General features: G+C 38.4%; 1 protein-coding gene across 1 annotated transcript in view; it reads right to left on the bottom strand.

The window, feature by feature from the left end:
• Positions 1 to 15,203, bottom strand: part of LOC122806455 (endonuclease domain-containing 1 protein-like) — an 86,526-nt gene extending 71,323 nt beyond the window's left edge. The window contains exon 1 of the mRNA XM_044076914.1: positions 14,842 to 15,203. Within this exon, the coding sequence (XP_043932849.1) occupies positions 14,842 to 15,141 (300 nt within the window). The 5' untranslated portion in view covers positions 15,142 to 15,203. The remainder of the gene's footprint in view (positions 1 to 14,841) is intronic.
• Positions 15,204 to 15,840: the final 637 nt, after the last annotated feature.

Raw genomic sequence — 15,840 nt, 5'->3', positions numbered from 1 at the left:
TCTCTCTCTCTCTCTCTCTCTCTCTCTCCCTCCAGTTGCTGCAATGATATTATTGCATGTGTGGACTGGCAGTACAGGCTGCTTTTGTAGGTATCTGCACATGTGCATGTGATGGCCTCTGCACCAATTGGTGGCCAGCATTTAGTAATTGCATGCAGCCTGCTGTGTGGTAATTGCAGTTCTCACTGTGATTTCAGGACACTGCTATAAAATGATAGGTTAGGTAGGCATAGGCTTTTCAGTTTTGCAAGGTGGGGACCACGCTGGTTTGCTGTGGACACTGTTGTGTGAGTCAGAAGGTTGGTATATCTCTCATATCTAATGCTGTGTTGTAGCCACTGAAATGCATGTTGTACTGAAACCTGACTGTTGCTTCTTCCAGTTTACTCTTCTCAGTGTGTATGTTAACTCACACCTGCTAATGCTAACACTGTTTACATGGGAGTATGTACTTACCTGTGGGATTTGAGGATTAACTGGCATACAACAGTAGTTCTTGCAATATGTTGCTATGGCTTTTCTATTTTCCCTTTACATTTATTCCTTGAATGCCTGATGTTTGTCTTTACTGGAATGTGTTGCTATGGCTTTCCTATTTTCCATTTACATTCACTCCTTGTAATGCATGATATATTTCTTTCAGCACTAAGTTCTTATATGTTTGCTGTGGCTTGGTGGCACTTCATGCAGTCTGGTGAGCGCAAGGTCTGGCGTTTGACACTTACAGGGGTATTTTATTTTGCTGCTGAGCAGTATTGGGGCCTTGTCATACAGAATGAATAAGGTGCTTTTAAACAGTTGTAAGCAGGAAGCAGGAAGTCAGTGGGGACACTACCTAGGGATGTGCAGGCTGAATGTAGGGAAGGTCCATAGCTGCACATTTCTTTAACTGCAATAGCTGTACATATGTTTGACATTTGCTGTGACATTTGAAACCTTCCACCCCTGAGAGAGGGGTGAGGACAACTAAGTATATTGTACTAACAATTATGAATATCAGGCACATGTAGTGCTTGTGAACTGCTATACTGTCATTAGTGTGTTAGATGCCTACATCCTTTGATATTTCTGTGTTGTACACCTACATAAGGGCATGCTTGTGGAAGTAATTCTACAGCTATTCGCAGAGTATGTAACAGCAGACAGGCTGATATGCCTGTGTGTTTCTGACACTTGCAGGCCTCAGATACTCTCAGGTATATATTTGACCAGCCTCAGGGAAAGGTACATATCAGTGGGATACACCCGTGATATATTTCAGATATTCTGCAGTTGTGACTGTGGGGTATTTTGAGCATATGTATTACTACACCATTTCTGACCTGCAAGTAGTGTCTACTTTAACTTATTGACAGTTACCATTACGTGGGATTCCCCACCGTTCTGCCTACTGTTAGTACATTTCACAGGGAGTCAGTGAGGCACAGGTAACATTTGTTTGCAAATCAGGGAAATCTCTGTAAATCAGTCACAGTTGGGAGGTCTGGCCTCTTACCTATTCAAATATGGTGGTGTTTATCCTGCTCTGATACTGTGTGGGGTTTGTAAGGTGCTACTGTAAAATTATTACATACTAGCATGGCTGTTTCTCTTCTCACACTAATGCAATGCAATTCCACAAGAATTGCCAGTAAAGATACACAGAACAAGCTTTGTGTAATGGCCTTCCTATTTTCCCTTTACATTCACTCCTTGTATTTCATGATATATTTCTTTCAGCACCAAGTTCTTGTATATCTGCTGTGGCTCAGTGGTAATTCATGCAGACTAGTGTTTCCAAGGTCCGGGGTTCGAGACTGACAGGGGTATTTTATTTTGCTGATGTGCAGACTACAGACCTTGTCATACAGAGTGACTAAGGCACTTTTAAGCAGTTGTAAGCGGGTTTGCGTGAGTTTGCACGACACTTAGCTATGCTTATCTACGCTTAGCTAAGTGCATACAAGCGCACACACGCTGATTACTGCCTAAAAGTGCTTACTCCCGCTAACACCCGCACTAATTTCTTTTAAAGAAAAGAAAATGGGGAAATAGGAAAGTGGTGAAAAAGGAGGCACAAAGAGGGAAAGACAGTAGGGAAACCAGCTCGGGATGTGCAGGATGGGTGTAGGGAAGGTCCATAGCTGCCCATTTCTTTATCAGCAACAGCTGTGCATATGTTTGAAATTTGGTGTGAAATTTGAAACCTTCCATCCCTGAGACAGGGGTGAGGACAACAAAATATGTTGCGCTGCCAATTAGAATTATCAGTTTACATGTCCAGCAGACATGTTTGTGAATTGGGCAGCTATGTATAGGGCATAATTTTTTGTGGGAACAGAGTGCCTTTTTTATTTTTTTTTCAGGTGAGAGTGGAATGTGAGGTACAGGAAGTAGGTATATTTGGGAAGGTAGGTTGGGGAGGTTAACGGACAAGACAAACAAGACGCATACAGGGGCGGAGTATGACACATGTGGGGGGTAAACACGAATGACAGGGATGGATGTTTGGATATCGCAAGCCCATGAGCCCACCGATGGCAACAGTGGAACTGAGATCCCCACCTATAGGCAGTTACCACTGCACCTTCACAGCCCAGGCTGGGAGTTGCGCCACCCTTGCCTCAAGCTGGCGTAGAGGATCAGTCAAGGAACGCCTGATCTCACTACGCACCACAGACCGGACCCTATGGAGGGTGAGTGGAGGTTCTCCTCCGGCCACTCTTGCAAAGGGGGGATGAGCCCCATCTCCTGCAGTGCTTCCACCGGAAGGTAGCACAGGGCCACCGGAGGAGGAGGAGGTCCCGACGTGGGCACTGGTGCCAGGTGCACTCGCCAGCTGAGGTGGGAGAGATGGGTCCGCTGGAACCTGCCTTCCCTGTTGTCCTATGTTTAGCAGTATTTTATGGCATTCTGGGTTAGTAACAAACACCATTCAAAATTAGTTGTAACAGCATGCATCAGTATTCCCATTAACCAAACACCCATGAATTCCGAACATTGAGCAGCAAGCATAACACATGCATATTTAGAACAACAGTGCACATTCCAACAGCATGCAGGGTTGATTGGTGGCAACAGGCCATCAGGTTTGGATATGTGAAGAGGGCACATGCATCAATGTACATGCAGATATGTATGAACCAACAGGACAAATGTCCATGGGAATTAATTGTGAATACACATACCCAGTTTGGTGTGGAATGGCATAATTTGTGAAAATAGGGTAGGGTGGAGAAACAATACATTAACAACTTACACTACCTATACATATACTGTACATTCCTAGTAGATGCAGATATATATTCCCTACATGTATTAGTACAGTTTCCTGTATGTAACCTTAGGAATGTCGGTGATGGGGATGTTACTGCTACATTAATATACATTCTATTTTTATTCATATATGTTCATATCTGGCTGTGTTCAGGTACAGCATCCTGCTACATTTGATTTATATGGGTCTAGACAACTGTGGATGTTCAGCATTTCATATAACCATGCTATCTCCATAATGCAAGGGTACAGCAACATATCCAAATTGTGGGATGGACACAGTTCAGGTTCTGTACTTTATTTAAAACAGTACACTCTTTGGTTGTGGCTGTCTCATTCATTTCATTATGTAGTGACTGCAGTATACCTTTATTCCAGACTTATTACAGCTTTCTTGGTAGCTTCAAACTGTCTTTCTCACACTCTCTCACTTATTTTATATTTACATTTCAGAATGGTACAACCAAAACCAGGAACCAAAAAAACAATAATAACCACAAGGAGAACGAGATCCAAGAAAGACAATTGGTTTAATGCAAACAACACCAACAGTAAAATCGATTGACCTAGGTTTCGTCCACAAAATTCGGACTTCTTCAGAATACTGAACATACCTCAAACCACACCTTAAATAACAAAATAAATTCACACCATGACACTTAAAATTAAAAACACTTAATTAATTAACCCAATCAATTAACTTTAAAAAATCCTTTGTTAAAATAAAATCATAAACATATTTAATGATATATCTAATAAAGCACATTACAATAATATTCAATGTAATAATATTTAAAATTAATTATGTATGTATGTGTCTATATATATCTTTTAAAATTGCACATATAATAAATATATATATATATATATATATATATATATATATATATATATATATATATATATATATATATATATATATATATATATATATATATATATATATATGTCACACATATATACATATATTTACATTATATATAATTATTACATTTAATATTATTGTAATGTGCTTTATTAGATATATCATTAAATATGTTTATGATTTTATTTTATATGATAAGTCATTTAACAAAGGATTTTTTAAAGTTAATTAATTGGGTTAATTAATTAATTGTTTTTAATTTTAAGTGCCATGGTGTGAATTTATTTTGTTATTTAAGGTGTGGTTAGAGGTATGTTCAGTATTCTGAAGAAGTCCAAATTTTGTGGACGAAACCTAGGTCAGTCCATTTTACTGTTGGTGTTGTTTGCATTAAACCAATTGTCTTTCTTGAATCTAGTTCTCCTTGTGGTTATTATTTCAGAATGGTACTTAATTCTAGGCTTATTAACATTTATTACTGGGTTACAACAATCCTTTCTATCTGACTCACTTATTTCATATGGCAGAATTTACAAGGATGTATTCGACACTTGTCTATCCTTTGTTGATTGATTACCACTCATTTTCAGGCTGAAGCAGTTATCTGATATTACAATGCAGGTGGAAACTCTATTTGAGACTTGTTTAATCTTTATTACTGGATTGCAATACACTCTTTTCCAGGCTGCATCACTTATCTAATCTTGCAATACTAGCAGAATCTTTATTCTAGGCTTATTTCACCTTTATTACTGGGTTACAACACTGAACTCTTTTACAATCTGTCTCACTTATATTCTATAACAATACCAGCTAAATAATTACTAACCTGCCTGGTGGTGCAACCTCAGCAGCCTATCAGCATAGGCTGACCGATTCGTGGAATGAACACCTGCAGCTGTAATATAAATGAAGTAATATTGGAACATACCTCTCTATACTCTAGGTTAGGATAGCATTTCTTACGTAATTACATGGATACTTACTCAGTAGTGGGGCATTGAGCATTTGGCGGGCCTCCTGGATCCAATGGTTCAGTTGGTCCTCCTTTTGTCGCTTCAGGTCCGCATGGTGGTGACGGACCTGTTCACCAGTCCATGGAATGCCTGTGACACTGGTGAGATCATGTGCCAACCAGTTCCGTGCCTCTGCCTTATACGCTCCCCATTGAACCTGGCCCTGCATGAGTTGTGAGCCAAACCATATATTTTGACTCTTTAACACCCCACCATTGTGCTCTAAAGTGATTTCCCTCTCCTGCACCTGCCATCCTGACTGCAAATGGGTACCACAATCAGTTATGGTGTGTATTCCCGCCTATGGGGCTTATATATGCTGGTTTTCCCGCACTTATCTGTGATTGGCCATTTTGGAGATTTATCAGCTTAAAGCAAACCTGCTTTGTCATGGTTCTATTTTCATTCATTCCTATATATATGCTAATACTGTATTTCTCAGTACAACTGTCATGGCTTAGTGGTTCAGTACTTTGACTATGGTGCACAGTATCCCGGGTTCGACCCTTGGCATTGCTTTTTTTATTTTACGACTGTCTAGACAGGCTAGGAAGTGTGTCTGTGTAAAGGCAGCTTTGATATAGCTTGCCCAATGTTGCCCGCTGGTAAGCTGGTTGGCGCGCTGCACAGCTCCGCGCAAATGGCTTACGCTGGGTAACGAGTTATTTAGCTATGAGCACTCATATTACGCTAGGTGAAGTGCTGCTGAGCTACAGGCACTCATATTAAGCTTGTTAAAGCGCTGCTCACCTCCGGGCACTCATATTAAGCTTTATAAAGTGCTGCTCACCTCCGGGCACTCATATTAAGCTTGTTAAAGCACTGCTCACCTACAGGCAATCATATTAAGCTTGTTAGAGCGCTGCTCACCTATGGGCACTCATATTCAGCTTGCTAAAGCGCTGCTCAGCTATGGGCAATTATGATCCTTTTTTTATAAATTATTCTGTCGGATTTCTTCACAAATACATAGCCCATTTCATTACATTTTACTTAAATTATAGTTTTATATATATATATATATATATATATATATATTTATGTCAGGGGATTGTTTCATACTTATTTAAATAAAAATGGTGAATGATGTTGTGGGGGCTCGAACCGTGACTACCTCCTCTTTGGCCAACGTCTCTACTGCTACGCTATTGCTACTTGGCTTAATTTGCATATGTAGATCTTATATGCTTTTCAATGTCTGCTAACTGTGGCTGAGCGAAGGGCATACCTGTGCAAATGAGCGCAAATGCAGGCAAACATTTTTGAAATCATAAAAAAAGAAAATGAAACTGCTATTTTTACATTTTACACATTTTCAGTAGGGTTTAGTCTGTAGCGATGTGTGGTGTTGTATTCCTTGACATTTCTAAGGACTCGCTTGTGGGTTTTTACTTTCAGGCCTCTGACTCTTCTGGGGGCATGTCCCTTTGCAGTACTGGGCATTCAGACATGCCCCCTACTTTCCTACATGGACCGTGTTAGCCTAGGGTATGATTCAGCATGCCCTCATGAATATGCATGGAATGCTGACGTCATACCGTTCAACTGCAGCCTCCGAGTAAGACATATTAAGTCTTACATGGAGATTTCGTGAATCCGGCCCACTGTATTTCCAGATGCAGCTCCTGCATCAAGTGCAATTTCCATTAAGAGCACACAGCGACCACAGTCAGTCCATGGCTGGTTTCTCCCTCTTCCTCCAGATCCCCAATAAGACTCCCCACCGGCATAGCTACAGCTGAGTCGCCAAGACTAGAACTCCAGCACCCCCTCTGTCCAACCAGTGCTTTGTATCCCTGCAAAGTACCTGATACACACACACACACACACACACACACACACACACACACACACACACACACACACACACACACACCTCAGGAAAAGGCTGGCACAGATTTACTAGCTATGTGTCTTTTGCCCAGACCATAAGATAATTATCACTGCCACCAGCCGCTCATTATCAGCTACTTTAAGGCCCTTAACAAAGGCTGTCCAATCTTACTGTGTAATGTTACTATCAATACAAATGGTAGTTTGACCAAGAGCAAGGCTATTAAGAATGGCCCACAGTGTCAATAAATAAATATGCAAGCACTCTCATAACTTAAATATGTCTAGACAACAACATTGCAGGACAGTCTAAAATAAATGAAGAAAAACATATAAACTATGCTTCACTACATTCCTGACTAAATCTAATAGAGTTATACTGTAACCTAAAAACTTACTTAGTACAGAGCAAGGCAGACGTGGTGAGTGGATCTTGATGATGTCAGGTCAAAGAATACAGAATGCTGTTTCTCTCTCTCAGAGACCTCTCAAATTAATATCTTAGATATTACTGCTGGGGTAACTTGCAGAATGATATCATTGCTTGTCATCTGACTCCTAGTTCCCAAGCCCAAAATAACCATTGATGGCAGCTGGTAGCATTTAACATCTACCTGTGAAAATACATAGACCTCAGGTCTTATGCAGATGGTGGAAATCATAAAACAATTGCATCCCTTCACATTTCAAAACTAGTAATTATTTCACCTTAAAGACAATAGTGAAAGGTCCCTAGTATAGACATGGTGTCTGTTGCTGCACTGAAACTGAAATATAACATATTTTTATGGCCTGGTCATAAAGTAATTTAATTTCAGTTATTTACTGAAGTTAACCTCCTGTATTCTAGTTTCCACAGTTAAAATATACATCTAAACAGTTACAATAGTGCATGTACATTTCTGCTCTTTTCCAGTAGGGTACACCATGGATATATTTCAAGCAGAGGCACTCTACAAAATATCTCTTCCGCACACGTCTGTACAAACCATCTTATATGACATACTGTTCTAATATATCTGTAATACAAACATTTTACATGAAGCATGTTGACATTCACAAATGACACATAACCATTTATAAAGTTCCAGACAGCTGGCAGTATCTCTCTTTGTCACACTTCTGTATAATTCTTGCTGATATTCACAAATGACATATAATTATTTACAAAATTCCAGCTAGATGGGCTCACAGTAGCTCCTGTTGTGGCAGTGGTTTTTGTACTTTTTTATGTTTATTGCTCTTGTAGGTTGGTGACAGTTTGAAAAAGGGATTTGCAAATAATTAAAAAGAATGAGGTTCTGCTTAATTGGTTAGTGCCATTGTATTGGAGTGAATAGGAAAAATTACTTAATTTATTTGTGAAAGATGGTCAGAAACTGCCTTTAAGTAGTATAAAAGTAAACATATTAAGCAAGAAGCTTGTGCTAGCAGAAAGATATAGCCATTTTGACTGCATTACTCAATTTATTTGTGAAAGATGGTCAGAAACTGCCTTTAAGTAGTATAAAAGTAAACATATTAAGCAAGAAGCTTGTGCTAGCAGAAAGATATAGCCATTTTGACTGATAACTAGAGGTACAGAAGTGTTCAGTGGTAAATGAGATATTGATTACTCTTAAAATTTTGATTTATGTGGCTTGGAGTACTGTTGTCTTGCATTCTGAAAGAGAATCAATAACTGACAAAGCCTTCTCAGTTCTGGTTATGACAACATTTATGGCAGTCACATGGCTATTATCAGGAATAGGTTTTGTTTACAGCTCATGTTACTAGCATATCATGCCTGTTCTATGTAGCATTTACTGGCTTCTGATCTAGTATAGAATTGTTTTTAAAATCCTAGTGTTAGTATATTTATACATAGGTGCATAGTTTCATAGGTGATTAGTAGGCTAATGGCAGAAATAGGTTCATATTTTCATAGGTGATTAGTAGGCTAATGGCAAAAAAGCCTTTACAAGCCTAGCCAATATAACCAGGATATGACAATAATATAACTTAATTCCCACGGTATGGAATGGGGTAGTATCAGTGTAGAGGGCCTTTGGGTGTTGGAGCCCTGAGTCATTTTACAGACTGCCTCTGTCCATAAGGGACATGGACAATACCCTGGGATTGAATTTAAGGTTCCCCATTCATTTATCCAAATTGTTTTTGAAGAGAGTGAAGGACGAGCTTTGTTTACAAAGATGGGAAGTTTATTCAATAGACGAGGTAGCCTTTGAGATCTGAATATGTCTCTCCAGGAAGTTCTATTACAGTCATAAATAAAGTTCAAGTCCATGGAATATGTAACCCTTGTAGAATCTTTCTTGGAAATATGTAACATTTTCATCATGGCTGGATCAGTGAATACCTTATAGGTCAGGCATGAGTCACCCCTCAATAAACGATATGAGACAGAGTAAAGGAATAAGGCCTTTAGTTGGTCTGCATAAGACATGTGTCTTATGCTTTGTATTTTTTTTAGTGAGAAACTACTGGGGCCACTACATTTGGTGTAAGTGCTTGGTTAGGTACATGCAGAAGGGAGCATTGAACTTGATTATGGGGCCTGACAAGGGCTGAGTCCAATGTCAGTATGACTTCCTTTGAACCTGATGCCATACCTTTACTTATAAGTTGTCACACAGGATTTTCTCACTACTATAACTACCCTGACGTCAATGTTTTTCATGATCTTAGGAGATCATCAAACGCTGTTGCCAGGAGCAGGTTCTGCGGTCTTCCTCGAGGAATTGCTAGCAGTTACAGGGGTGGACTTAGAAACTTCTGTTTTTCATTTATTCTTCTATCATGCCCTCTAGCTGAGGAATTTTCATCGCTAACTTGGTGTCTAAGGGACTACCCCACACAGGCTGGTTTCAAGAAGGCATTGAAAGCTTACCTATTTGGTTTGACTCATAATAATGATGCTAATGTTTTCTGACTTTATTGATGTCATTGTTTATTGTTGTATTTTTCTTTTTACATTGTAATGGTGCTTTGGCTGTAAAGCACCTTACTAAACTTGAACTGAAATGTATTCATCATGACTTCTAGAAAGTGTGTCATCCAGTAAGATCCCCACGTACCGCTACTGCTTAATAAAAGAGAGTGCAGCATTTAGTGGATCAACAATTTTTCAATGTCTATGTCAATAACCAATATGTTTACCAGTGAATGAGCTGACTTTGTTCTTGTTACCTTGCTATTCAAACTATTTGAATCTAACCCCATCTCCTGGTTGTCAGCTAAGTATAACTTAAAATAGCTATCTACAATCTAAATGTCAATTCCACAATTGCCCACTGCTGCAAAGCTACTTCAAGCACCCATGAGGCATCTAAGTACCACCAACCATAGTTTTGCTGCCCTTGATCCTTCTTCTTTGTCTTTTCCCGGTTAGGGGTTGCCACAGCGGAACTCCGGTCCACTAATGCTTGGCTGTAGATTTTTTATGGTGCCGAGTTGCCAGCCTGATGCCCAACCTTCAGCAAAGGCACGCCCATTCACGCATGTTTTTCGGAGGCCACTTGACTGTGGGGAGTACGTGTAGACTCCACATAGAAAGCACTCCAGCCATGAATCGAACAGGAGAACCTCTTGCTGTGAGGCAACAATGCTACCGCTGAACCACCACAGCTTCTAGTTGATGCTTTTATGTGGGAACAAAGAGTGGCATATTTTGTTGTGTTTTTCTAAGATTTGAAGGGAGTAATTTCTAGAGTTTAGGATCAAGGGTGGTTTCACTGCCCTTGATCCTAAACTCTAGAAATGACTCCCTCCATATCTCAGAAAAACACAACAAAATATGCCACTCTTCATTCCCACATAAAAGCATCAGCACATCTAAATGTAAGTGCCTTCATTCCAGACACATAAGCCGACTTTCCCCAAGGGATCTACCATCACCCCAGAACTATATTATCCTCATTCTGTTAACATTTATCTGCAGATCTCATGGTACCTCCCTGTTATCAAACTCAGTTTAACATATTCCATTCACTCCTATTTACTACATCAGCTTCTTACCACTAAACAATGTTACTCCAGTTACCAAATTAAATAAATAAATGAATGAATGAATGAATGAATGAATGAATGAATGAATGAATGAGTGAATGAATGAATTAATTAATAAAATATAAATATTTTCTGAGATTTGTTATGTTTCTAGCTTGAACTCTTCAATACACTGCTGTATTTTGCTTTATCTACCTTAACCCTCTTCACTCACCCCTGTCTTGACCCTCATCTACTTTTTTTAAATTACATATTGTAAGTAATTATATTCCTGTACAATCCAGGGGCATACAACTACAGAACTGCATACTTTAACTAGGATATTTTTACTGTAGATGAATTATTTTTTTCTGTATATTTATAATTTTTGTATGATTTCTGTTTTTCATATCTGCATGTTTCTTTTTTTTATGTGTAGTATGTCTACATGCCTCGACTGAGAATGAAAATGGTCAGTGCTGCATTTTGCTCTACTCCAGTTAAGTGCAATAAATAAATAAATAAATAAATAATATATATATATATATATATATATATATATATATATATATATATATATATATATATATATATATATTGTACACAAAACATGTTACTGAGACATATCTAAAATGTACAAAGTAGAATGTCTACATGTACAATCCTGCATGCCTCATTGCACTGTGTTTGCTCATTTATAATATGTTTAGATTTTGATATTGTGATACTGATGCTAAACTGAATTGTTATACATCACTTTGCCATCAGCTGATGGGTTTTTATCAGTTATGAGCATTATAACAGCATCTTTATGGAATACTCATATTTTTGCATAACATTATTACTTTGGTTGTTAATGCCTATATCAATTATATGAGAAATCTATCAGAATACCGGTGAACTTACTACTTACCCTACAATGTGACTCATATTTGTGAAATGCATGCACACATGCACAGTTCTGAAATTTGTGATGTAGTGTCATGCACAAAAGTGACATATTAATAAGCATTGCCATTAGATTGTAGATGATCAATTACTTTCAGAAACCTTGTGCACTCTAGGCTTTTGATTACTGGCAACAACATTGTCTACCCTCATGGTGACTTTTTTAGGAAATATCAACCTTATAATCCTATCAGCATAAAACTAGCAACGGAAAATATGAAGGTGTTACTGATCAATGGTAGGAGCCTAAGCAAGAAACTTCACTCCCTACAAGCCCTAGTTACCTTAGAGGTTGTTGACATCTGCACAGTGACTGAGACATGGTTTAAAACAGCAGACACCACTCTGGCTCTGCAGAATTATAATGCCCTCCTCATATTTAGACCAGCTACTGTGTAGAAGCAGAAAATGGTGCAGATGTCTGATGTCTGGTGGCTGTCAAAAAAGTAGCTACTAGAAAATAGAAATCAAGATCTAAATCAACTATACTGGCAGTAGTGAATATAGTAATGGAGATAAAACAACTGGAATTGAGATCTTTAGAAAAGGGTAGGAACAAACTACTAAAAATGGGAACTGTGGGAACAATACATACAAGGGAGGAATGAGTTCTAAAAGGAGGCAGTGCTTAAATGAGCTATGCAATGTTTGATTGAGAAAGATTGAGTAGATTATAAGAGATGTATAATGTTTGCAACGGGGAGTGTATCAGTATGGTTTGTGATATAAAATGCTTGTGACTAGGATTGTGTCAAGTGTGGTTTGTTTTCATTTATATAAATAGATGATTGCCTATGTAGTAAGTGATGGTTTAATAAAGATGTTTCTTGTTTAAAAAAAATCACAGCTGGTATAGCTTCTGTTTGTATGCTAGCGTTAAGTCACTCTGCATGGTCTTTTCTTTTTTTCAACAGAGTTGCAACTATGGATTAGTATATTTCAGAAAGGTTAGCAATGTTTTGAGAAACTTAAAGTTCGGCTTTTTTTCTTCAGACAGCTGAACCTTCAGTTGTTAAATCTCAGGAGGATATAGAAAGCAACCAGTCAAATTCATGGCATCAGACTATTTCTGGAGAGGAACCTTGGCTGTAGATGATTGTCACTCGTGAAGGGACACCCTGACCCCATGTGCGAAAAATCGGAAAAGGAGTTGTGGATGGATGGATTCCAGCAAAACTCCTTCATTAGTTCATTTTATAAGGATTCCATCTTAGAACCAAGTAGAATTGTAATCACTTTTTCAGATTACCAGAGGTCAAACCACAATTGCTTTAACATTCTAGTTCAAGTTAGCATTTGCTTTTGGTTCATTGCTCACTTCTTAGAAGTGCAATATTTTAAATACTCATAGGTTCATAGGTAGGTACTAGGCTATCTGCGCGATGGCATTTATAAGCCTAGCAAGAGTGTGTTGGCTTTCGCTGCCCCATTGATTAATTAACTGATTCTCTGTCAAGCAGAGCTAATTAAGTGATCCCAGGGGTGTATTTTCTGTTACCCATCCACTCCTCAGGGTTTCTCTTGAAGAGTGTTAGTGAGGGGCTCTGCCTGATGTAATTTGGAATTTTGTTCTAAAGCATGGGAAGTCTCTGTGACAGGAATCTATCCCTCCAGCATGTTCTATTTATTGTTGTGGGGAAGTTTAGCTCACTAGAATGCGTGGCTTGCAGTGACTTGGATTTCTTTAGGTGGAGAATATCCATCAGTTCTGAGTTGGACATGGCTTTGTAAGTCAGGCAGAGATCACATTACTTACTTACATTAGTAAATTGTTCGTAGTTAACAGACAGTGCACTTCAGAGAACAGGGGAGGCAAGAGTGACATTGTAAATAATCAATCTTTTCCTGAGGAGAATCTAACTTTAAGTATGTGTAATAAGGTAAGGGGGCAAAGACACAAAAACACTTTTTGCCATACATAGAGTTATAAGGACAAGCACAAGCACTGTAAGTGTGAGTACTTGATCTGGCATTTATAACCATCATTATTGTGATGGAAGTTAAGCAAACTGATTATACATAAAGGATTCATTTGAACATCATCATGAACAGACTGATTAGGTGGCTTTAGATGTTGTGACCAAGGTATTGCTTCTGAGCTTGCCTGAAATAACTGTTGTTAAGTGGGTAATCTTTAAGACTATTTTACTTTCATTGTTTAGTTAACATCTGCCATGAAAATAGCACTCAAGGTTTAAAAGGCTTTTATTGTTATTGCAGTGTTGAGTACTCATAGTCAATATAACAACTTCCTAATATGCATTATGCTTGAATCAGTTATCTATTTGCATGTACAGCTATTTAGAAATGTCCTTTGGGTTCCTATTTGCATGTACAGCCATTTAGTCATTCCAAGAAATGTCATGAGAGTCCTTATTTGCATGTGCACCCACTTACTCATATGAGGAAATGCCATCTCAGTCCTTATTTGCACTTGCATTCATTTAATCATTCTATGAAATATCATGTTTCACTTCCTTTGCATGTACTGTCATTTCATCATATCAGGAGGTGTGGTGTGGTCCTGCTATCTGATGTAGATAACATTGTCAACAAACTCTATGGACTCACCTCAAATATAGTTAGTGCTATTAATTACTCCATTTAAATGAAACATTTACAGTTAAAAAGTGCATTTGATTGCTGAAGAAACCTAAGCTCAGAAAATGATCTTACCAGAATTACTGTTACCTTGGCTTTATCCACGCACACGTTTAAAGTCTCAGTACCCTCCCAGCTCCTGTGAAAACATACTAGTGGAATGACAGCATACACACACACACACACACACACACACACACACACACACACACACACACACACACACACACACACACACACACACACACACACACACACACACACACACACACACACCACATGCAATCTATGCATACATTTATTTCAGCAAAATAATTTCAAACTGAATTTCCTTACCTGGGGCTCTATAAGCCATTCGTCACTTCTGCAGCCACCATCATTTTTCTCAAACATATAAGCAGAATACAGAGGAATGCGCAGATCTCGGTCATACATTGTAGCAAAATGATACTTGTTGTTGTAGTGCTGGCAAATTCTTGCTGCTTTTGGAGGCACAATGCCTGAAGGCTCCATTTCTTTAAAGAAAAACTGTTTACATTTTATAAAACTTGTTACAGTCATTACTTCTCCTTTTCCATTAGTAAAAAAGAAGAAGCACGCCCACCACACTGGTAAAACAGGTTCCACAAAATGCATGCTCTACTGTAGAGTATAAGCTTTCAGTTTTTCTCCTATCTTGGAAGAACAAAAAGTAAAGGATTCTTTATGACTTTAAAGGCCTGACGGTATGGGAGTGTTTTGCTTGTAGCCAATCACACTACAGTGCTGAACATGTAGGGTGCCTCAATGAGGAATGCTGTTTGGTTCTATTCTGATATTGGTCGAGCTGAAGCACAATCACTGATGGGAATTGTCTATAGCATGCTAGTAATTTGTCACATGTTTACATACCCTGTACTCAAATAAACCAAATTATGCATGATGAAATATCTGATGATAGTTTCTCAGACATCACTTATTTGCATGCATAACTCATAGTACAGGAATAAGTCATTCCAATAACGACTGAAAAAAATTAAAGTATGCAAGCATGCTGCTTGTCGTTCTAATTTTTCCCATTGTTTTGTTCTTCTTTCCTTAAAATTTAAATTCCTACAGGCGTCTTGCTAAAACAGCAAAGATAGACAACTGCCTAAAACAACAACAACAGAAAAACTCATATTGTTAACTGTGCCGTAGCAGTCCACTTACTTTATGCTACTCTGCATACTCATTTATCAGTCTCCCCGGAAATTTAATGCAGTGTCAGTGTGACAAGAGTTTAAAGGACCACTACGGGTAAATGATGAAAAAACAAATATTTTTTATCTAGTCATGATTTTCTGCACCTCCCAA

This window comes from Protopterus annectens, chromosome 7.part0 (genome assembly GCF_019279795.1).
Source record: "Protopterus annectens isolate FY-2018-M chromosome 7.part0, PAN1.0, whole genome shotgun sequence".
NCBI lineage: Eukaryota > Metazoa > Chordata > Ceratodontiformes > Protopteridae > Protopterus > Protopterus annectens.
This window is presented reverse-complemented; position numbering and strand designations above follow the sequence as displayed.